The sequence below is a fragment of the Ochotona princeps genome, chromosome 18 (assembly GCF_030435755.1).
Source record: "Ochotona princeps isolate mOchPri1 chromosome 18, mOchPri1.hap1, whole genome shotgun sequence".
NCBI classification, from domain to species: Eukaryota; Metazoa; Chordata; class Mammalia; order Lagomorpha; family Ochotonidae; genus Ochotona; species Ochotona princeps.
In genome coordinates, this window is record NC_080849.1 from 38,747,143 (window position 1) to 38,772,318 (window position 25,176).

Consider the following 25,176-nt stretch of genomic DNA (forward strand, 5'->3'; position numbering starts at 1 on the left):
TTGTTTCCCAGCAACTCTGATGCAGTACAATAAAACTTTCCTGTGTTTCAGGATACTTAGAAGTGACTGTAAATAGCACAGTAAAAAATAATTAAGAGGTCCAAGTTGGCTGAATAAAGACATGCTGATTTTGTCTGGGAAGGGGCAGACGGGCAGAGGCAAATGAGGCATGCTCCAGGGGAGAGTTCAAGAGAATCTGGAGTTTGGGTAGAAAGGTGGGAACAGTGATGATGGCCAGAGTAGCTGGCAACACTGCTTAATATAGAAACTTGTGTGACCACACCAACCCCAGGTTTGGATGGGAACTGAATAGGAGTCATGAGGCCCCCATGGATTATTGTGAGGGTTGAGAACACACCTCTCCCCCCACATTAACTATGGAACACCCACACCAGTGGAATAAAGTGCCATCTTGGCAGGGACCTGGATCAGCTGGCAGATTCTTCCACATTCAGGAACATCTGTAACCCCAGTACATGCCTAGCTTTTCTCAAGCATCTACTTAACCCTATACTTTGAGCACATAACTTAAGAGAACAGGCAGGGAGCTGTACACTCATGGGGACCAGGAAGTACACACTCCCAGTACACATCCCTAGATATCCACTAAAGGAACCATCATTCCATTAAGCCACAGAGGCACAGTTCAAAGATAAAAACCATCAAAACCCACAAGTCTTTACTGAAATGTGTAAGAAATGCAGACACATGAACAACATAAACAAGGGAGACAATATGTCCTGCAAAGGAATGCAAAAACATTTCAGTTGTACAATGGGGAACTGAAGATATCAAGGAAATGCCTGAAAAAGATTTCAAAATAATTGTAAGGCTACTAAAAAATAAAAAGCAAATGCAAGAATTACAAAGATCCATAGACGACATGAATAAAAACTTTTCCTGTGGCAGACATTTTGAAGGAGAATCAAACTGAAAACTCAGAAATGAAGAATCCAATATGCCAAATACAAGATAGAGTGGGAGAGCCTTAACAACAGACTTGAAAAGGCGGAAGAAAGAATCTGAGCTAGAAAATAAGTCTTCTGAATATTCTAATTCGGGAAAAAAAGTGAAGACCAAAAAACAGTGTTCAACTTATAGGATACTATCAAATGGCATAACATATGTGTCTTACAAGTTCCCGAAGGCATGGTAAGAAAGAATGCATTAAAAAGCCTATTTTAAAACATAATAATGGAAGACTTAGCTAACACAGAGAAATAAAGGAGTATGCAAGTACAGCAAGGGCATAGAATGCCTAACAGGCATGGCCAGAAAACAGATACCTTCAGACTCATCTCAAGACTTAACAGCTGACTTCTCACCAGAAACCCTACAGTCCAGCAGAGAATGGACAGACATATTTCATGTCCTAAAAGAAATTAACTCAGTATACATAGCAAAAATTAGAAAAATATATCCTCTAATTTATACATGAAAGTGAAATACTTTCCAAAACAAAGTTGCCACCAACCACCTACCCTTACAAATGATACTTAAGAAATGTGTTACAAACAGAAAAAATAATCACCATAATGAAAGATGGTAGAGAAACTCCCTAATAAATGTATAAAGGAAATCTAAAACAATGAGAATATTTATGTTAAAATGTCAATAATAACCCTGAACACAAATTGCCCAAACTCTCCAATTAAGAGATACAGACTGGGTGAATGGATTACAAAAGGCAATCCATGTATTTGCTGCTTAGAGAAAACACACCTCGCCAACAAAAATACAGACTGAAAGTAAAGTGATGGAAGGATAATCCATAATAGAAAAGAAAAATGAGCAGGTATAGCCGTTCTAATGTCTGACAAACTTTAACACAACTATCAAGAGATGAAGAAGGGCATTACCTGATGATGAAAGGAGCAATTCAACAAGTGACTATAGTAGACACATAGGCATCCATTGCCAGGCACCTGGCTATTTAAAACAACTGGATCTACAGGGAGACACAATACAGTAATAATGGGTTTTCTCTGCAGTCCACTATCATCAATGGACACATCAACTAGAAAGAAATTAAACGAATAGCTAATTTATATCATGGATTAAAATGGTCCTCATTGATAAATGTTATATATCTATATATTACATATATATATCAGTGAGGGTCATTTTACGAACATTTCATCCCACAGATGCAGAATACATATTTTCATCAGTTCATGAAACTTATTCTAGTATAGACCACATGGCGGGCCATAAAGCAAGCCTCAGCAAATTCAAAAGCACTGAAATCATACCACATATTTTTTCTGCCCACCAGGGAATGAAGTTGGAAATCAACTCAAACTCCAGAAAACACACAAACACATGGAGAATGAACAATATACTACTAAATGAATAGTGGGTCACAGAAAAAAATCAAAAGGGCAATAAAAAAATTCTGGAAAGAGCACAAAATATCAAAATTTATGGGATAAAGCAAAAATAGTGCTGAGAAAGGTTCATAGCAGTTGGTATGTTGGTATGTACGTCAACAAATCAGATGCATCTATGATTTCTCAAAGCATCTCAAGGGCATAGAAAAACAACAGCAATCTGAAGACAAAATCAGAAGGCATCAAAATTAGAGAATAAACAAAACTGAAACCAAATACAATACAAAAGATCAGTGAACTAAGAAGCTGGCTTTTGGGGGGGGAAAAGATACACCATAGGCCCAGCTAATCAAAGAGGGAGAAGACCCAAATCAAGAAAATCAAATATAAAAAGGGAATTTTAGAGGCCAGCATGGTGGCTCAACTGGCTAATCCTCCACCTGCAAGTACCAGCATCCCATTTGGGTGCCAATTCATTTCTCAGCTGCTCCACTTCCTGTCTAGCTCCCTGCTGACGCCCTGGGAAAGCAGTGGAGAATGGCCCAGAGCCTTGGGACTCTGCATCCACACGGGAGACCCCAAGGGTCTCCTGTCTCCTAATTTTGGATCAGCTCATCTGACATTGCAGCCATTTGAGGAGTCAACCAGTGGGTGAAAGAGCTTTCTGTCCTTCTCTTTGTAGATCTTTCCAATAAAAATTAAAATGAAAAAGGGCAAATTTAACAGATACTATGGATATACAGAGGAACACTGGGAAATACTACAAACAGCTATTCACCAACAAACTGGAAAATCTAGAAGAACTGGATAGATTTCTGGATACATATAATCTACTGAAACTCCACTATAACATCATCAAAAACCTAAACTGAGCAATAATGATAGAGATTGAATCAGTAATAAAGACTCTTCCTACAAAGAAAAGTGCAGGAGTGGATGGCCTCACTGCTGAAGTATACTAAACCTTTCAAGAAAAGCTGATTCCAATTCTTCAGAATCTAAACAACCGAAAGGAAGGGAATTGTCCAAAACTCCTTCTGTGAGGCCAACATCCTTTACTTCCAAAACCAGAAAAAGCTACCATAAAGACAACTGTAGACCAATATCCCTGAAGAATATAGGTACAAAAATCTACAGAATACTAGCTAATTAAATCTAACCACACATCAGAAAGATCATTTACCTTGACCAAGTGGGATTTTAGTATGCAGAGATGATTTAACATATACAAATCAATAAATGTAATACACATTAACAAGATGAAGAACAAAATCATATGGCTTTTCCGATAGATGCAGCGAGAGCATTTGATAAAATGCAACATCCCTTGATAATAAAAATCTGAAGTCAACTGAGCATACAAGGAACATTCTTCAACACAATCAAGGTGATATTTGGAAAGCTCACTGACAGCATCTGATTGAATGGGGGAAAGTTGGAGGCATTTCCACTAACATCTGGAACCAAACAAGGATGCCCATAGTCACCCCTGCTACTCAATATAGTCCTGGAAGTTTTAGCCAGAGCTATTAGAAAGCAAAAGAATAAAGGGATACAGACTTGAAAGGAGTAAGTCAAGCTATTCCTATTTGCAGATTACAAATTCTATATATAGGGAACCAAAGGAGTCCCAAGAGACTACTGGAACTCAGATTTTGGTAAGGTTACAAAATATGAAATTAACATACAAAACTCAATGGGCTTTGTATACACAATTCCATGGCTGAGAAAGAATTTGTAAGAGCAGTTCCAGTAATAATAGCTGCCAAAAAACTTAAAGACCTTGTTTAAAACCCTGAAATAAATTTAGCCAAGGATATGAGGGATCTGCATGATGAAAATTACAAAAACATTAAAGAAAAAATAGATGATGATATCAAAACATAGGAAAATCAACCAGGTTCTTGGCCTGGCAGAATATCATCACAGTGTTCATATTACCAGAAGTAATTTACAGACTCAATGGGATCCCAACCAAAATACCTACACCACCACCTTTAATTTAGAAAAACATGATGCTAAAATTCGTATGGATATACAAGTATTCCCAAATAGCTAAGGCAGTCTTAAACAACAACAACAACAAACTAAGGCAGCCTTAAGACAACAAAACAAAAGCTAGAAGCATCACACCACCAGACTTTAAAAGGTACATAACACAGCAGTTTGTGATCAAAACAGCCCGGTAGTGGCACAAAAACAGACATGGACATCAATGGACCAGAATAGAACCCACAGAAATGAACCCACACATCTACTGCCAATTAATTTTTGACAAGTAAACCAAAATCAATCCAGGAAGAAAGGTCAATCTTTTCAACAAATGGCACCGGGAAAATTGCACGTACAGTGCAGAAGAAACAAGTCTGACCTCACACCTTATGCAAAGATTAGCTCTAAATGCATCAAGAATCTTAATCTACAATCTGACAGCATCAAATTACTGGAGGAAAACAACAGGAACACTCTGCAAGACACAGACTTAGGAAAATACTTTGCAAAGACCCTAGAAGTACAGCAATGAAAGAAAAACAAGGGCAAAATGAAGCTAAGAAGTGTCTGCACTACAAAGAAGGAAACCATCAACAAAGAGGCAGCCAACAGAATGGGGGGAAATATTTGCTAACTACTCAACTGATAGAGGATTGATATCAAAAATCTATAAAGAACTCAAGAAACTCAACAGCAAAACAATCCAATTAAAAAATGGGCAAAATACGTAACGGGCATTTTTCAAAGGACAAAATTCAAATGGTTAACAGTCATGTGAAGAAAATGCTCAGGGTCTCTAGCCAGCAGGGAAAGGCAAATAAAAACCACAATGAGGGCCAACCTCACTCCAGTCAGAATGGCTGTCACACAGAAATCAGAAGACTATGCTGCTAAGCATATGGGGGAAAAAAAATACCCTAACCCACTGCTGATGGGAATGTAAACTAATGCAATCATCATGAAATACAGCATGGAGAGTCCTCAAATAACTGAAAACCGATCTATCATATGACCCAGCCATCCAACTCCTGGAAATATATCCAAAGGAAATCAGCATATGAAGGAGTACCTAAACCCACGTTTACAGCAGCACAATTTACAATAGTTAACTGATGACTGGATAAAGAAAATGTGGTATATAAACACAATGGAATACTAAATAATAAAGAATGAAGTATTTTGCAACTCAGAGGATACAGTTGAAAAACATTATGGTTAGTCAAAATAAGCCAGTCCCCAAAAGAAACACATTTTTTCCTAATATGTGACAATACATAGAGCACTAAAAAATTAATCTTTATAAAGGATTACTGTTCACAGCCTGTGTCTTTACTCCTAACAGAATTTCCTTTTTCCCCTCTAATTGCTATGTCTTGATATCTTTCCCTATTGGAGTGTCAGGCCTCAGATTGTGAAGTGAGAATAAAATATGCCATTGTAATAATTAGGAAGGAAAAAAGAGGGAGGCAGTAGGAAAAGAGGAGGGTCACCGGGAGGAGCCCCTATGCTTCTAAATGTGTTTCATGAAAGTTACTTTATATAAATAAAATTTAAAATGGTAATTAGACACTACCTAAGCCATTTGGCATTAAGGGAAGGATCATAACTCTAGAAAAAAGGAGGTCAAAAATTGCATGGAAAAAGCTTCTGATGCAAAATTCCACACAAAACTGAGGGAAGGAAGAAACAGAAACCATCTTGGACAATTAGGTGTCCTAATTAATAATAAGAGGGGCTATCAAAATAAAGGCACTTCTCCATTTAAGAAAATCGGTACATAAATTTAACTCGATGAACTGGCAGACTAGGTAACTACAGACTTTTACTTCCACATTAGGAAGCATCATATATTCTAATTTGAAAATAGAAAACTTGCTGGCAGGGTGTAATCATGTGGCCAACATCATAAAGACCCGCTGAAAAGACAGCAAAAGGAGAGCTGAGTCCAGGTGTGGTCTCTGAATCTTTGAGCCTGAGGAAAATTCTCACCAGCTGAAGGTCCACACCGACCAGCTCCAGGAAGTCCCAAAGCCACAAAACTGCTGTCAGAGAACATGCTGTCCATCAGACACCTGACAGCCCACCTTACTTGTTGCTCACTGAATTCTCATACCTGCTGGCTGAAGACTCTTAAGTCTGTGAGAAAAGTAGAATTTGCTTTGCCATTGTGTTTGGTTCAAGTCAAGAATTTGTTTGGAGATGCTTTCATATGTTCTGTTGCTTCCCAAAGAACACTGTCTCCCTCAACGTCAGCTGCTGACTTTTTAAAAATTTAACTGAAGTGTCTAATTCTGGACACCAAAACCAAAGTTTATGTATTCACAATAAATATTCGAAAAGATAAACAAAAAATTTATCTCCTTCTATTTAGAATAAACTCATTTTTGCAGTCATCTCTCTGGAACATTCTCCACCCACCACACACACACCAGTTAGCAGAGCCAACATCTTTAATACCCAAAGAACAGTTAAGATGAAACTTTATTTAGCTTACATGCAATAGAGAAAATATATTAATATTAGAAGTAAAAAAGTTCAAGTACCTAATGCCAACAGTACTAACCAATACCCTGGAACTGGTTAAGATGAAAAGAATGTTGTAAGTAAGCCTGTGGGAAAGTTACTCTTACGACTAATATACATAAAGGTACAAAAACATTGTTCCCAAGAGAAAGATAATCCATGAAATCAGAACTTTTTAAAAATCCATCCAAGAGCAGAGAGGCCATATGTAACTTGACTTCCAAAGAGATGCAAGCCCCTCCCAGGAGAAAGGGACAAGGATTGTTTCAGCTGTGGCAGAACCCAGGAGGAAAGTGGGTTAGGAGGTGTCAACTAAATTCTCCACCTACTGCAGTGGACAAAAGTAGGGCAGGATGTTAGTCTGAATTATCCTTGGGACTACGGTCTCAGGAGGAATTCATACAGGCAATTTTCCACAGGCCTGAGAGTGAGATCCTATACCAATACTAAGCAAGCATCCTGCCCTGGGAGCACAGACGGGAAACAATAGCCCACACTGATCGCAGATCCAAACCAGCCACTCCCAGGTGCAGAGGACAACTGGCTTAGGCCTGAGATGAGCCAATGAACCTGCCCAGCAACCAACACTGAGTAATGAAAGCAGCATGCCCCCATGGGTGAGGGCCAAGAGCATGTTGAGCTGCCTACTGAGGCAGGCTGGCGATTAGGCTAACAGCTGAGAGGGAATGCGGACAAAGAAACAGGCTGTGGCACTTCTGCCCTTTGCTTAAGGGATTTCATAACTGAAGTTTTATCTAGGAGTAGAACCCTGGGGTTATATGTTATTTAAGTGCTTTTATTTTTAAAATATGACTTTTATGGGGCTGGCATTGTAGTCTTAGCAATGTAGGCATCCCATGAGTACAAGGTTTGTGTCTCAGTTGCTCCACTTTTGATCCAGTTCCCTGCTAATGTACCTGGGGAATCAGCAGAAGACAGCCCAAGCACTCGGACCCCTGCCACCAACATGGGAGACCTGGCTGGAGACCCAGACTCTAAGCTTCGTCTGGTCCACCCTGGCTATTTGGGGAGTGAATCAGAGAAGGGACGACCATCTCTGTGTCTCTCCTGTCTTTCTGCAACTCTGCCTTTGAAATAATCGTTTCTCCTAACCCCTGATTAAAGACCAACCATTCTAGAAAGTATTGTGTAAATGTGAGACAGTAATGATTCACACAGATAGTCTATTTTGCTTTCATCCCCATAACTTTATATTAAAAGTGTAATGGTTATATTTCAGTCCCAGCTCTGTGATTTAACAGTTACTAAGGCAGGTGTTGTGAGCTTCAACCTCCTCATCTCCATACAGGGATAGTTCTCACCTCATGGAGTTTTTATGGATGAAATAACACCCTTGGAAGTCCTCCAGAAACAAAAGAAATGAAAAAGGAGCCATTTTAAAACAGATACAGTACAATTTTGAAAATTTGTAATCAAATTACAAATCAAAAGTCTCAATATGCTTAATTTAGGTTTGATTAAAATAAAATTGGCTAGGGCCAGTGCAATGGTTCAATTGGCTAATCCTTCACCTGCAATGGCCAGCATCCCATAGGGTGCCAGTTCTTGTCCCGACCGCTCCACTTCCCATCCAGCTCCCTGCTTATGGCCTGGGAAAGTAATGGAGGATGGTCCAAGTCCTTGGAACCCTGCACCTATATGGGAGACCCCAAGGGGGCTCTTGGCTCCTGTTTTGGAACAGCTCAGCTCCTGCTATCGTAGCCACTTGGGGAGTGAATCTGCAGATGGAAAATCTTTTTCTTTGCCTCTCCTCTCTGTAAATCTGCCTTTCAAATAAGTCTGAAAAAGAAAGATGGAATTGGCCATTTCTTCAGCTGGGGGTAGGATGCAGGGAGTGTAAACGTGGGCACAGCTGTGCTGCATAGGGCCATTCTGGTCAACAGTGCTCTGCTGTTGAAGGTGACAGGTCCATAAGACACTGTCTAGTGACATCACAGCCATCTTAGCTTAACCAATATACACTTACATTTCTACAAGAAAAAAACGGCCTCATGGATTTAAAGGTAGATACATCATTCAGCAACCCTAAATGCACAAGCCATATGCTCACAACACAAGCATACATACAACCTTTTCAACAGTGTTTCATAATTTCAAAAAAGTCTTGATTTCTCAAACTTTTACATCATTAGAGTGTGGCTTGGCTATTTAGACTACATGAGACAGTGTACAGAAACATACACTAGTTACCACACATAAATCTAGACTGAGTTCCTCTTGGTATCCTTTCAAGAAGGATAAAAAAAAAATGCTGATGCTTTAAGAAGCCTACTAACTGCTAGCTGTAACCTTGAGATAATGTGTGAAGTGGGAAACTTTTATTATTATAATCGGCCACGCCAAGCCAGAAACTCAGTCCAGGTCCCATGCATCACTGGCCAGCACACAAGTACTCGGATCATCATCCACTGCCTACCTGGTGCCAGAGCAGAAGCTGGAGAAGCTTGGAACAGCCAGGACTCAAACCAGACACTCCAAAGACGGGCAGTCTAACTCAAGTGGGAAACATTTAAAAATGAATTTGCACACTAGGCTTGCCAGAGTTTGAGCCATCTTATCAAGATTAACCCACTAGGGCCCGGCGGCGTGGCCTAGCGGCTAAAGTCGTCGCCTTGAAAGCCCCGGGATCCCATATGGGCGCCGGTTCTAATCCCAGCAGCTCCACTTCCCATCCAGCTCCCTGCTTGTGGCCTGGGAAAGCAGTCGAGGACGGCCCAAAGCTTTGGGACCCTGCACCCATATGGGAGTCCTGGAGGAAGCTCCTGGCTCCTGAATTTGGATCAGCTCTGCTCCTGCCATTGTGGCCGCTTGGGGAGTGAATGATCAGACGCAAGATCTTCCTCCCTGTCTCTCCCCCTCTGCATATCCGCCTTTCCAATAAAAAAATAAAATAAAGCTTAAAAAAAGACCTTATGAAGATCACAGTGTGATTAAGGATAGTGGCACCTATACAGATGACCATAGGACACTGCTGACAGTGCCATGGGGTACCATGGCTTTGGTCATTGATGCTAAGCTTCGGCAAAGAAAAGGTGCCAGCAGAAGAGTGGCCCATATGTAGGAAGTGGAAAACAAAGATGGAAATGGCTAGTTTGGGGAGAAACAGCTTCTGGTTGTATTCCAGTGGGGCTGCCAACATCAAACCCTCCACCCTCTATTCTGACCTGGGCTCCCCAGCTCTACCAGCAAACTCAACCTGAGCCATAGAGAGCAACCCCAAAGGCTCTTTCTCAGCTTCCACCCTCTTCCCTCTCCCCCCCCCCCCCACATCTCCCTGGAGCACCATCACTCATCTCTCCCAACTTCCTTTAAGGCAAAGAGTGAGAAGCTTAGCAAGTATTCTTCCTCCTCTGCTCCAAATATCCTAAACAGGTCTGGGGCCATAAAGACCCTGGCCCAGGTGACAAACCACTAACAGCTCTTTAACCCTGCCTGCTTTCTTATGTATGTATGTGTATGTATATATTTCTTACGTGTATAAATATATATATTAACAGTTTGACTAAGATGGTTGCCCCCAAGCATTTGTTTTGCCTTATGTTCACCAGACTTCTTGACTCTGCAAGCTGTCCTTTTCAGTCAGACTTGGAACCATTGCATTTTAATTACTACTTTCTCATTTTCCATTTTCTACTCCTGCAGCTCCAGTGACACATCAGATATTTTGCAATGTCCCAAATACATCTGTATTCTCTCCACTTTACTTTGAGTGCCTGTTACCCTGCTTACAGTTTCTAAATCTGCATTCTAGTAGTCATCCAATAAGCTTTTAAATAATTATGGAATCACCATTTATTTTTGTGGATTTGTACCCTGTGAGGTTTTATACCTCTTGTCTATCATTCTAAAACATTAATCACAGTTAATTTCGGTCCTCATATAGTAAATCCAATATCTGGCTCTTCTACTGCTCTTCTATTCAGCATTCTATGTTCCAATCCTTGATGATCAAACACTTCTCTGCTTCACTGAATGGATAGTAATGTTAAGATGTGTTTGTTTATTTGAAAGGCAGAATGACAGAGAAGCGGCGAGGCAGGGCTTCCGCTGTTGTGAGCACCTGGCTTCCACCAGGGCAGGCAGGCTGGTGGGGGCCTGGAGGATGTTGCTAGCAATGGTGCATGAGGACTTGGGAATCATACCTAGGCAGAAAGAGCGAGCCTGGGGATTTCTGCATGGGCTTGATCCTGGCTAAGGTGGATAATGGGGTAGAGCCTTAAATTAGTAATGATGGCGTGGTGTGCTGGTGGACTGGGCTTGGGGAACTGTGAATGTGCTTGGATCTTGGTGGGGTGGAAGGGTGGGGGCCCTGGCCAGCACACATGCCAGGAGCGTGGATACCTGGTGGGCAGGCAGAACTCCAGGCCAGCATGCCACCCCACCAGAAGACTGGGCTTGAGAAGACCAGGCTGGGGAACCCATGCACTCCCGGGTGCAGGGACTGTGGATTGCTCAGGGAAGGGGTTTGGGGATGTGCAAGAGGGAGGACCAATGAGGGAATATGTTACAGGTAAGGAATGACTACTGAGGGACTTCCACTGACAAGACCACTGAATTTGCAGGTAAGAGAGGAGAAAGAGACTGAGCGGTTTGAAGAAGGGAAGCTGGAGGACCTTTCCTGATCAGAACGATAGATGGGAAACTTGAGCTGGGTTAGTTAGCATCAACCACTGGTGACCACCACCCACCAGTGTATAATTAAGCTAGGGCTGGGGGCCTACATGGTAAAGCTAGATCACAGTACCTGACAGTGAGTGTTGACACAGGGGATGGGTAATGTTAGGCTGGGCCATGACACTAACCAGCATGCAAGAGAACCAGGTCTGGGGGCAGACTTTATGGGGGTATCTATGGAACTGTAATTTCTACTGGTTTGCTCAAGAGCTGGGGTTAGTAACAAGCTGAGCTAGGTATGACCACAGAACCTCCCCTGTGACACTCATGGGTGTTGGGGTTGGGAACAAGCCAGGCTGGTCCAGGCTGCAGCATTCAATCACACTGAACAACAGGATGTGAGGTGGGCCAGGCTACAACATCCACCAGCATACACAAAAGTCAAGACAAATGGTGCAGACTATGTCAGGTAAGGGCTTAGCAACTACTGGCACATGTGAAATCTGAGTCTGGGAGTAGACCTGGTGGGGGAACTTGGAGAACTATACTGGTGGGCTGTAGCTCCCACTGATGAGCATGAGTCAGGGCTGGGTACTGGTCAGGCCAGGCAGGGCAACTCCACTTGTTTGTAAGTGTGTGGGAGTAGACCAGGTAGGGCCAGGCCAAAGCTTAGCACGCTGGCATTTGCAGGATTTAGGATAAAGTGCAGGCCATGCTGGGGTAGGCTATCACACCTACCATTCTGCATGAAAGCCAGGGATGGGGGCAGACTGGGCACAGATAGGTTGCAGCACCCAGGAGCAAGAGTTGGGATTGGGCACAGGGCAGGCCAGTCCAGGTTGTAGTATCTGATGGCAAAGGTCAAGACGGGATGGGCTATGCCAGGCTGGGTCAGAGCAACCATTGGCACATACAAACTCTGGCTGGGGGCAGGTCTGGTCAGGATGCTAAAGGGATACCCTGGCTATGCTGTGGTTCCCACTGGTGAATGAGAGAGTCTGAATGGGGGCATCAAACCGGGCTAGACATGGCTGCAGTATCCCTCAGCATGGACGTGGACTGGGTCTGTGGTGTGCCAGATTAGGCTAGACTCCAACACCTGCTGCTACTCTCAAGAGCCAGGTTGTGTGTATGATAGGCTTGGCTAGATCTCAGATGACCCATATGAGAGCTGGGTTTGTGGGTGGACAGGGAATGCGGAGCTGCAGCACCCAACAGTAAGAGGCAGAACCAGTCAGGCAAGGACCCTCCAATGTATGCAAGTCCTGCCACTGGGAGGTAACCTGATAGAGGAGGTTGGGGAACTCTGTCAGCATGGAGTCCCTACAGTTGACCACAAGAACCAAGACTAGGAGCAGCCCAGCCCAGGCCAGGTTACAGTACCCAACAACATGAATGGGTAAGGTCTGGGGGCAGGCCAGGCTTGGGCAGTTCATAACACCCACTGGCAAATCTGAGAACTGAGACAGGGTACAGGTCAGGTAAAGTTGGGCCCCAACACCAGCCAGTTCACATTAGGATCATGAGCAGAGTAGGCTGGGCAGGTCTGCAACACCCACTGGCCTGCATGTAAGCCAGGCTTTGGGAGGAGCCAGGCTTTGGGGGGAGCCAGGCTGGGCTAAGTGATCCTATCCACTGGTGCACGCATGAGCCAGAGTACGTGCAAGCTGGTCGGGCTTTGTTACAGCATTGGCTAGCAGGTGCTGGGAGTGAGGGGTCGGAGAGGGAGTCCTGTCAGGCTAGACAGCAGTACCACCTATAAAGTACCAGATCTGGGGCTGGGAGTGGCCTAGCAGGCAAATTGAGGGAACCCCTCTGATAAGCTGCGGCTCCTGCCAGTAAGCATGGGAACCAGGGCTGGGGGCAGGTTTGGCTGGACAGGCAGTGGCACCTGCTGGCATGAGTGTGGGCTGATAGTGGGGTTGGTCAAGCTGAGCTAGGTTCAAACACCCATTTATGTGTACAAGAGCCAAATGGGATGGGGATGGACTGGACCAGTCTGTCGCACACACTGGCGTGCACAGGAATCAGAGCTGGGGATGAGTCTGTTGAGGGTTACCAGGGGTCAGTCTAGTTAGGCTGCAACATCCATTGATTTGTCTAAGAGATGGGGCTGGGGACAGAACTGACCCAACAACTGCAACCACCAGTGTGTACGTAAGCTGATATGGATGATGGACTGAGCCAGACCCCGTACTTACACACACATACAGGAGTCAGTTTCTTTGGGGACACCCCCGACACACACACACTGGACCATTGGACTCAGAACTCTAACCACAAGGAAAATTGCAGGATCTGTGGTCTGACTCCAGAGTGCATGTGTCAGAACTGGGCCTCCTCAGATGGTACAATGGACAGTATGCCCAGATGCACATGGGGGTTATGGCAGTTCTAGTACCACAGCAGAGGATGGAGGGCAGAACAAATTGGACAATCTCCCAGCCAAGCGGTTTGACAGCAAGTGTCTGGGTGAATGTAGACTCTAAGGTGGACTATGTCAGAAGGATTTCTTTATCTTGGAGCAATGAAATCAACAGCATTTCGGAACTATCAAAACCACATGAGCAGTATCCTCAGAACATGCTCCATGGGGGCCCTGGGATGACGTTGGGTGGCCATCCCCCGTCCCCAGATACTGATGCATTTAGGATGCTAGGTGCAGCTTCTCCCCTTCTCTTTCCCCTGCCCTCAAATACAGGAAGAAGAAAAAGAAAATTGGAAACAGTCTTATCTACCTTCTCCTTCCTATTACTCTGCCCTTCTTGCCCTATTAGTGGTCCACGTTGGTATACATCCTTCTCAACTATGTAATCATCATAAAAAGTAAAATTAAAAGGGGGGGACATCTTCCATCTGCTAGATCTCACCCCCAAAACAGTCCCAACAGCCATCTCTCTGGGCCATACTGAAACCAGGAGCCGGGAACTCCATCCAATTCTCCCACAAGGGTGGTTACAGCCCAACGATTTTGACCATCTTCCACTGGTTTCCCAGGTATATTAGCAGGATGCTGGACCAGAGGCAGATCAGCCAGTTCTTGAACCAGTGTTCCCATATGGAACAGTGGGACTGCAAGCAATGGCTTAGAATTCTACACCACTATGCTGCCCCTCAAAATCAATTTTTAGTGTATGTAGCAATTTTGATGTACTGTAGAGGTTCTGATTATTTCCTTCTAAATGCTACTGATTTGTTCTAAAAATAGCAGATCAATTTGATCTTTCAAGGGTTGGTTTTAGACTTGGTATATTTCAAACTTGTTCTAAGCCTCCCAGAAGTCTCTACATCTTGGTCAGGACCACACTGAGAAGTTTTTCTCAGCACTGTACCACTTCTGAAATCTCTACTTATGTTCCAGTCTCCCACCTACCAACTATAAGTCTCTTCACATAGGCGTAGCATGAAAGTTACACAAAAACAAAATTCAAGATAATTTTTAAAATTACTTTTGGAGATCTTTCTCTGAAAAATACCTCCTCTCTGGCACTCTGTCACCCAAATTGCAGCCACATTGGCAGCTACAAATTCTGTTTCTTTTTCCCAGACTTACCCTCACAGCTTGGGCTCTACTTCCCTGCACAAGAATTTTTAATACACTCCAGAAGAAAATTAGGGTGAATACGGCACTAAATCTCTATGAATCCCTTCTCCTAAGAATCCAGACATCAGACTTAAGTTTTTAGCTTTTATGGTTGTTTATGATAGAAGGGCAAGTCCAATATCAACTACTCCACTATAGCTGAAACAAATCTCTCCTCCAATGAATTTCACCTAGCACAACATCTGGCAAATTGGCAGTCACTGCATATTTTCAGATGACGTTTTCATATGACACATGTCAATCCAGTGTGTTAAGGTCCAGGAAGACATGAAATGAGACAACTGCAAAGGCAGAACAGACTCATATCACAGCTCTGCATGTCACACTCGTGCAAGGAAACCAGAAACTGACACACTGCTACTCAGACATGTCAGAAAGTATTCATTTACTTTCTCGAACTTATCCTGTCTTGCATTAAAATACTCACTTATGGCAGAATCTAATCGTTAAAATACCTGTCTCTGAGGGCCCGTATTATGGTGTAACTGCTTAGGATGCTGCCTGCAGCACCAGCATCTCTTATGAGCACTGATTCATGTCCCAGCTTCTCCAAATCTGATCCAGCGCCCTGCTGACAGTCTGGGAAAGCAATGGAGGATAGCCTGCAGCCTCAGGACTCTGCACCAGCTTGGGAGACTCAGGGGAGGTTCCAGGCTCCTGGCTTCAGATCAGCTTAGCTCCAGCCATTGTGGCCACTTGGGAAGTGAATCAGTGGACAGAGGATTTTTCTGTCTACTTCTCCCTGTGTATCTGCCTTTCCAAACTCAGAAGTACACTAGTTTATTCTTTCTCAGAAGTACACTATTTTTAAAAAAAAAAAGGTAGCAGTACATTTTGACAACAAAGTGTAGATTTTACGGTTACCAAAGTTTCTGGCTAGGAGACCAACAGACCCAACCTAGAAAACCAACAACCACAACGTTCCTTCCCTGTGTTCTAACTAGCCTCCAGTGCTCCGACAGCATCTTGGCAATGTGGCCCCCTGCCCAATGGTTTTCTCCTTCCCTACCCAGACCTCCTTTGCTTAATCCTGACATGTTTCTGATCTTTACTGTGAGCAAAGCTTTTTTCTATCAATCATTTACCTCTCCTTAGTCAAAGTCATTCTCCAACTGATGAAACTTACTGTAACAGAAAATCCCAATGGACCTACAATGCAATGATCACCTTGGTACAAATGATTACCAACCTGAGTAGGCAAATGAAGCACTCAAGAAATAAAAGGGTCATTTTAGTATAGCACCCATCCCAGTTCAGGGAGTCAGCAAAGTTTCATAGCAGCACCAGCATCTCACAACTTAAGGATGGGCTTAAAAGTGGACATAGTCCATGTTTAAATAATGGATGGTTACAGCTATGTGTAACCCAGTCTGAAACAAACAACAGAATTTAGCATAAGAAAGTAAAAACTCAGGATAATATTATGGACATTTAATAGGAATAAATATGTGGTGATATATGTTATTTTCCTTATTGTATATGAATTTAAACTGGACTCAACGATCAGCAGCAATTCATGACTACAACCACTGAAACAAGGCCAAGTCAAAAATGTCTGGGATCAAGTAGAAAAATGAATTCAGTCGGGGATCCAGGTGACTGGGTCACCTTCCTGACATCAAAGCTGTGGCTATTTCCTACCTCTGCTGGCAGTTAGGACAGCTCTGGCCCTGGAAATTGCACCCAATTAGGCTTAGAAGGATGGGAGGTGATACAGGGCTGAAGGGGAAAGAAGTGTCCTCTTCACCAAGTTCTGCCAAGTTCAGAACCAGTACTATCTTGGTTGCAACCCAGGAATGTAACAGCAGAGAGAGAAAGAAAACCATGGAAGACTGCATCATGGAAAGGGGCTGAAGTTGCTCTTTACTACTTGAGTACAAGAGCCTAAGGTTTTCCCAAAAGGATTTGAGAATGTCATTTACTCTATGGTGGAAAGAGCATGGTTCTTAACCAATTTCTTAATAGTAAAAAACATGTTATTTAGTTACTCCCAAGTCTCATATTTCTCCTGAGTAAAATGACAATGATGTCACGTATTTCCTATCCCATCTTTTTTCTTCCTTATGGCTTAAGGTTGTCTGAATTGAGATAAGTGTCTAAACAGTTTTTTTCCTTTTCCTAGCATATACTAAGTTGTATAATTTGAGGGAATGACAATTTTGTCTTAATGTATCACCCAAGTTTCTAAAAATCACGAACAGGGGCCCAGCGTGGTAGCCTCGCCTTGCATGCAACCCCCAGGATCCCATATGGGTGCTGGTTCTGTTCCTGGCAGTCCCATTTCCCATCCAGCTCCCTGCTTGTGGCATGGGAGAGCAGTCGAGGATGGCTCAGGGCCTTGGGACCCTGTACCCACATGGGAGACCTGAAAGAGGCTCCTGTCTCCTGGTTTTGGATTGGCTTAGCTTCAGCCATTGCAGCCACTTGGGGAATGAATCAATGGACAGAAGATCTTCCTCTCTCTCTTCCTCTCTATATATCTGACTTTACGATAAAATTAATCTTTAAAAAAAGATGACAAGTAAAAATCTTAAAAGAAAAAAAAGTCCCAACAAGTAATGACTGACTGGGATAATGAGAACTCTCCAGAGAAGGCTGAGAAGTGGGGGAGTTTTCTGGAAAGCCCATGACAGCAAGAATCTTTTCAACCAAGCGCAGAAAAGCACAAGGCAGGTCCAAGAAAGAGCTTCACAGTGTGAGCTACTTTGGAAATGAGTACATGTTGGGAATATGCCACAAGACCATCCTGGATGGGGCCAGGGAGCAGCCCAAAGAAGCAGTTCTCCAGAAAATGAAGAACACAAGATGACGGCGGAGAACTATTTGCTCTCAAGTCTTACTGGTCCCATGATGAAACCCACAAAAAATGAAGCATTTTCCAGGAAAGAATCCTAGAATAAAGTACTTATCCAAAACCATTTGTGTGGCAGGCATGCTCTCATCAATACATCCTACATATGTACAGGCAACTAAGTACGTTTGCTATTGAGCAGCAAAGCATCAAGTTTGGGAGTAACTTTGGAAAATACAACATCCCTACTAGCTTTCTTAGGAATCATGTCTTTCTCATATCAGATACTTGGATAGCAATTAGATACATTCTGTAACACTAAGTCTAACACCTGGTGCTATCTTTAGGTTGATCTTGCTTCATGCCTGAGACTCAAAAATTACAATAAGGGCCAGTTAACTTGGTTTCCAAAGAACAGTTCATTTACCCATTTTGCAAGTCACTGAAATCCTGGGAAGACTTTGATCCTTGGGACCAAGAAACATTCAGGGTATTGTATCTCACACTATCCATATTTAAAACTGAGTTTAACATAAGGGAAGATTTGGATGAAAGGATGCCTGTTACATTTACATTTTATTGTAGACAATTCAATTACCATACAGGCAAATCACTCCAGAACTTCCCCTGGAACAGTCGTTGGTAAATTAAACCAGTTAGAGGGTAGGAGGGTGTAAGTTAGGGAGAAAAGGCCCTGCCAAGTGGCAACATAACACTGCCCCTTCTCCCCCATCAGTCCATCCCTCCTTAGCCCTCAGTAATGCAGTCCTGGATGCAGACAGACTCATAGAGCCTTACAACAGAACGGATACCATCTGTCCAGCAAGAAGCCATTCAGGACAATAAAAAGCAGACAGGAAAATAAACCAAACTGATAACAGACACCAACACTGAGCTCTGTCATTGTATTTCTTGGCTAACTTCATAAGACCCTCGTCTTACCAATACGGTAGAACAAGCCTCAACAGCAGTCTTGGGATAATACTGTGAGCTTGCGTTCAGGATTATCTGTTCTACGTCAATCTCCTTAAGGTAGCAGTATCTCTTACTCTTTACTTCCATCAAAAGTGTGACTGCTCCACTTACTGTGCTAAGTCTATTAATTTTGAACACTGAAACTAAAAAATGTTGACTGAGACCAAAATCTACATTTACTCCACATGACAGGTTGAAGGGTGTAAACAAATTAAACTTGGGGTTGGAACTGTGGTACAGAAAGTTGAGCCAGCACTGCAATGCTAGATGTGGGTGTTGGTTTGAGTCCCAGCTTCTACACTCCTGGTCCAGCTTCCTGCTAGTGTACCTGGGAAAGCAGGGGAGGATGGTCCACAACCTTGGGCCCTGGTACCTATGTAGGGGACCTGGAGGAAGCCCCTGGTTCTTGGCTTCTACATGGCCCAGCCCAAGCAATTATGCATTTGGAGAGCAAACCAGTGATGAAAGATCTCTGTCCTTCTCTCTTTCAAATAAGTAAAATCTGATTTAAAAAGAAAAATTAAACTTAAAACTACTAGTTAGTTACCATCAGGAGCTTTATCACTCTTGCTGGGGTCTGAACATGGTTTGCCCTCCAAAAGTTCATGTGGTAGAAGGTTGAACAGCAGGTGGATCCTTAACAGCAGGGCCTGGTAGAAAGTGATTAGGTTATGGAGGTGATCACCTCTGAAAGGATTAGTATAGTTCTTGTGGAAGTAGGCTAGTTTTCATGAGAGTGAGTTAAATGAAGCCACCCCACCTGCCTGGCCCCTTCTGCCCAGGGCTGTTTCACCATATGTAATACTGTGTGTGTGTGTGTGTGTGTGTGTGTGTTTGGGGGATACAAGTCCCAAATAAGCCTCTTGTATCTTACCCAGAAAATGGACCAAGACAACCACTCCCAAACAGAGAAAATCTGCACATTCTCAAAACTTTCAAACTGCAACCAATACAGACGAGACAAGTGCAAAGACAATACTGTCACAACTGCTCGTGCGAAAGGGGAGGAAAGTTCATGTTCTCACATTGTGTGTATACACTGCTGGCAGTAACAAGCACCAGGTTTGGTCCCTGCGGTGAGAATGCCCTTGGGTCCTCTAGGGAAGCAGCCGAAGTATTCCACCTCATTGTTCAACTCTTCAAATACTCACCCTTGCTGTTCTTAATCTGGCTTTCTGTTTGTGATGTCCCTGTTCCTGCAGATTCAAACCCTCATGATCTTTATATTTTCCTAGGTCTTACTCCTCCTTTCCCTGCCAAATGTCTACTAGTATCACCAAACTGATACAGCATAGAAGTGCCTGACAACTCACTGAATTGTGCTAATCAAGTCAATGCAGTAAGAACTAGTTAATTCCCACACTGGATGCCATTTTACCTCTCCACAATGTGCGAAAAGCTAGTTCTTGCCACTCTTTTAGGCATGTACGCCTGTCCTTGATCTTATCTTTTACTTATAGTGATCTTTACAAAATTTTGTGATGTAAATTCTACTTTATTCTCTTCAAACATTTTTAACTACTCCTATCAACTGTTCCATGCTGTCATGTTCATATATTTATTACAAATACAGACAAGTTTCTTCCGAGCCGACAAAGAAGACTAGAACCTGAAATCTGAGATCATGCTAGAGACCACTGGCTCAGGAAAAAATGTCTCTCCAGAGAAAAATGGACAGAAAACATGATCAAAGCAATCGAATTTATCTCATTCTCCAGCCTGAACTGCGGTAAAATCATCATGAGATCAACACTGAGTGACTAGCATTTTCTTAAAAAACAAAAACTTCCAAGCAAGAAAAGCGCTTACATAGGCTGAGCATCCCTTCCTTGAAATCACTGGGGCCAGCGGTGTTTCAGATTTGGAGTGTTTGGATTTTGAAATATCTGCAGACTCTACTAGCTAAGTATGCTAATGTGAAATCCAAACTGCTCCAAAATCAAACTATTTGAGCATCATTGCACAGCTCATCATGGACTAGGGATTTCACACTATTGATGCTCAACTTGCACAGCTTTCTGAAGCAATATATCTCACTCTAAGTCTTTAATGAAATAAAATTCTTCGATTTTTTTTTTTAAGATTTTTTTTTTTTTTTTTTTTTTTTTTTTTTTTTGCAAAGTCAGATACACAGAGAGGAGAGAAAGAGGAAGAACTTCTGTCAAACAATTCACTCCCCAAGTGACTGCTGGGCCGATCCAAAGCCAGGAGCCTGGAACTTTCTCCAGGTATCCTATGCAGGTGCAGGGCCCCAATGCTTTGGGCCGTCTTCAACTGCTTTCACAGGCCACAAGCAGGCAGCTGGATGGGAAGTGGAGCTGCTGGGATTAGAACCGGTGCCCATATGGGATCCCAGCAACCACATGGTGTGTTCAAAGCGGGGACTTTAACCACTAGGCCATCGTGCCGTGCCCAAATCCTTAAATTTCATTACATGTCTCTAAAGACAGGCACTCTGGGGAAAGTTTGAGTCAAAATTCACACATACCAAGTATTCAGGTATATTTATCGCATCAAATTGTTAGCAACAGATGCTTGTCCCATTTGAGATTTAGAATCTCAATTTTTTAGTCCTTAGGTCTAAAAATAAAAATAAAAGCGTCACTGTGACTAAACAGAAAATGTGGCGATTGGCATTTGAAATACAGCAGGTTAAACCATCCAGCATCCCACACCAGAGGGCTGGGTCAAGTCCTTGTCTGCTCCATTTCTGTTTCAGCTCCCTGCTGATGCACCTGAGAAGCAGATAATGGTCCAAAGACTTGGGCTTCCAACTCTGGCCTGCAGCAGCCCAGCCACTGAGGCCACTTGGGGAGTGAACCTGCAGATATTAGCTCGCTCACTCCCCCTGTGACCTTCTACTCTGCCTTTTTATTTATTTATTTTTAATTATCTTACTTAGTTGATTAGGATCAAATAAATTTTTTTAAAGTTTTAAAGTTTTAAAACAAAAGTTTATATGAGTCATTCTTAAGTTTGTATGTAGCAATGATGTAATAATTTATAACAAGTGCTATTAAAGACCATTCTTTATGGAACTTACCTCTAATCTGATGAAATCTTTTAACCAGATCTTTTATATCCAGAGATGTATTCCCTGCAGAAATACAGGAAATCAAATACAATTTAAAATGGTTTCACTTTTCAAAGCAACAAATATGCCACAACTTGATGACTAAATAGTTGTAAATAAGCAATAACCAACCTTCTCTAAATACAATGAGTTCTTTAAAATAAACTGCTGCGAACTGGGTGATGTTTGGTGGGTTGGTTCTAAGAATGGCTCTGCTAACTCCCTCGAGCAAAGTCTTGAGGCCATAGGGCACCACAAGTCTGGGCTTTGAAGAAATCATTCTGGCAGGATGTCTGTAATCTCAACTATAATGAAGAAAGAAAACAAGGTCTTATACACAGTGTATCAGATTTTTAACTTTTTCACGAGTCAACTACAGCTTCTATAACAAGTCTATCTTACATTATCATAACTAGTTCTGGTTCTAAATCTCCACGGATTTATTCTAGTAAATGGGCTAATTCCTGATGGTAGTTTAAAAGTTCCACTGTAAACTACTTATGACATGCAGCTGAGCGAGCTAGCAGCTAACACCATGCCTAGACGAGGCTTTGAAGGACCCCTACACTGGTTAAACCCAAGCAAGCAACGAAAAAATCCAACCAAAAAAAAAAAAAAAAAAAACACAACTGTTCCCCTAAAATTCAGTAAACCAGCTGGGCAGCAGCATTTTGAATAAGATCCATTCCCCTCGTGTGTCTATTTCCAAACACCGCGCTCCTGACTTCTCAGTCGCACCACAGTAATTCTGTGTAAGAAGACAATGTCTCCTCGCTCTTCCACAGACATCTCATGCTACTTATCCTTAAGAACACATTTTTGGCTTTACACCTAATTTTCAGCATTAATCAATAGGTATAAATTACCTTTCATACTACGTCCCCTTACCCTCAGCAGCACGTCTCTCCTCTTGGTTCTACTTCTCCCTCGGCTTCCTTTCTTCCAGCGTTCTGACTTTGAAGTGGTACCAAAGGTATCAATCACACAGTACAACTAGAAACCTCAGAACTGCAGAGGTTGCTGCTCTAAATTGTGTTGTCACTGAATAGTGTGTACACTTAAAAAAATTCAGTGAAGGCTGGTAAATATACAAAATAATGGGCTCGGCATGGTGGCCTAGTGGCTGAGGTCCTCACCTTGAACGCACCGGGATCCCATATGGGTGATGGTTCTAATCCTGGCAGTCCTGCTTCCCATCCAGCTCACTGCCTGTGGCCTGGGAAAGCAGTCAAAAATGGCCCAAGGCCTTGGGACACTGCACCCGCACAGGAGACCTGGAGGTTCCAGGCTCCTGGCTTTGGATCAGTGCAGCACCAGCCATTGCAGCCACTTGGGGAGTGAATCATCAGATGGAAGATCTTCCTGTCTCTCTTCCTCCCTGTATATCTGACTTTGCAATAAAAATTAATAAATCTTAAAAACCTAAAATAACAAGCTTAAACAAGGGCATCAATTCAGTGGTGAGTGGCAGGTTATGGCAGGAAAAGCAGGGTGAAATCCCAGGAGGGTGAGTGAGGTCAGCTGCCCAATGCAAGCCACAGTTCCTTGACAGATGGGATAACTGAAGCCCCAAGCTAGCAAGCGGCTAACACGAAACAGGAAACCGGTGTTTCGATGGTTCAGGTTGACTTTATTTTCATTAGTGGCTGAATAGCACACAGCCGCTCTGGTCCGTATACCGAGAATAGGGAAACACCCCAGCAGCACTCCCACAGCACCGCCTGAGAAGGCACCTTTCACTTAGAGCAAATTCTATCCAAAGCCAACTGCCACTAAAAATCATTTAACAGGTCACAGCAAAATGCTGAGTACTTGTACACGCACTGCATCTGCCCAAAGGCCATGACAAAATGTCCATCAAAGCAAACCCTTTGGATTACAAAGAAGTTTATGAAATCCTTTCATGTAACAGTAATTTTTTTTAAGATGGTTTAACTGAAGAGAACCAGTAGTGCAGCTCTGGCCCAGACGCTAAAGGCATCGGCAGCAATCAGCACACGCGACACACACACAGACGTACACTTTCACCTGTACTCAATTGTTAAGATGCCCCGGGGTGAAAAGGTGTTTTCAAAGCAGACACCAATAATCAGACGCAACTCCCAAAGCCGCCTTTTTGTAGACAGCTGTGCTCCCAACTCAGAAGGTGGGTGGGGAGGAGCTCCCTGAGCCCAAGGCACTCCTCATTCCCACCTGAGGCAGGACGAACCACACCTAAGTATGTGAGACCCTGATAGGCAATCCAGAAATGCTAAACCACCCCGAAATGGCGTGGTTTGAAAAGTACATAAAGACTAACACAAATGGGTCAAGTACAGTCACAAACACAAGGACAGCATATGATTTCGAAGCCCTAGCTTGGGGCCTGCGTTTCGAACACTGGCTGTATCTCCTATCAAGGTGCCCGGTGTGCTTCCGTGCCAACTCTGCTCAGCTTCCAGCTGCCTGCTAACCCTCACCCTACGAGGCAGGTGATGGGTGGCTCAAGTGTTTGGGTCCCCACACCCCCCCCCCCCAACGGGATTGATCCCCATGGAGTGCCTGGGGCCTGGCGGACACGTGGGGAGTGAACCAGCAGAAGGAACATTTGCCTCGCAAAGAAATTTAAAATTAAAACAAAAAATTTCAAAAAAGCACCAGCTTCACAATTCTTCTCCAATCTCTTTCTGGAGTACTCGCTCGGAAGAAACTGCGGAGGCTGATCATCGTGCCCCGCCCCCTTGGGCAAGCTCCCTCCACCCCCAAAGCCTGCCCCTAGCCGGCCACAGGTGCGACACTTTGAGCCCGAGCCGAGGATACGCGTGGAGACCGCGGGGGCACACGAAAAGGAAGCGGCGCCCAATGCCTCTTCAGGACCGCAGCTGGGGCTGTGGCTCCTCAGGGGCAGACCACAGGGAAACGCAGGAGACCGGCGAGTCTGCTCGACAAAAGGGACGCCAGGCACCGCCACTCGCGCTGGACCAGCGGTGGCCGAACTAGCCAGCCCAGCCACCCACAGACCCCTCATTCCAGGGACCACCCCGAATTCCGCGACAAGGAAGCCCTGGTCTGCTCTCCCAACTCCAGAGACACTCCAAGGGCCCTACTGCCTCCGGGACGCCTCCGCCCGGGACCCTCCCCCACCTTTTCTTTCCGGCTATGCAATAACGAGCTTCCTCGTTGCCCCCTTGCCGGCGGCTCCTGTGAAACCGCCGTCGCGGGCAGTGCCTTTTATAGCTTCGGAGACGTCAGAGTGTGCGTCACAAATCCCCGC

The 25,176-nt window shown here is 43.6% G+C and overlaps 1 protein-coding gene across 2 annotated transcripts in view; it reads right to left on the reverse strand.

Annotated features, from left to right (window-relative positions):
* The window catches only part of CABYR (calcium binding tyrosine phosphorylation regulated), a 29,830-nt gene extending 4,708 nt beyond the window's left edge, over positions 1-25,122 (reverse strand). The window contains exons 1-3 of one of the 2 annotated variants that reach the window (XM_058676972.1): positions 25,048-25,122; positions 22,056-22,230; positions 21,894-21,947 (exon numbers count right to left, since the gene is read on the reverse strand). In XM_058676972.1, coding sequence (XP_058532955.1) covers positions 21,894-21,947; positions 22,056-22,203 — 202 coding nt within the window. In that variant the 5' untranslated portion in view covers positions 22,204-22,230; positions 25,048-25,122. Of the gene's footprint in view, positions 1-21,893; positions 21,948-22,055; positions 22,237-25,047 lie in introns of those variants that run through there. The other variant, XM_004579598.3, reaches the window with a different exon arrangement.
* Between the last annotated feature and the right edge of the window lie 54 nt (positions 25,123-25,176).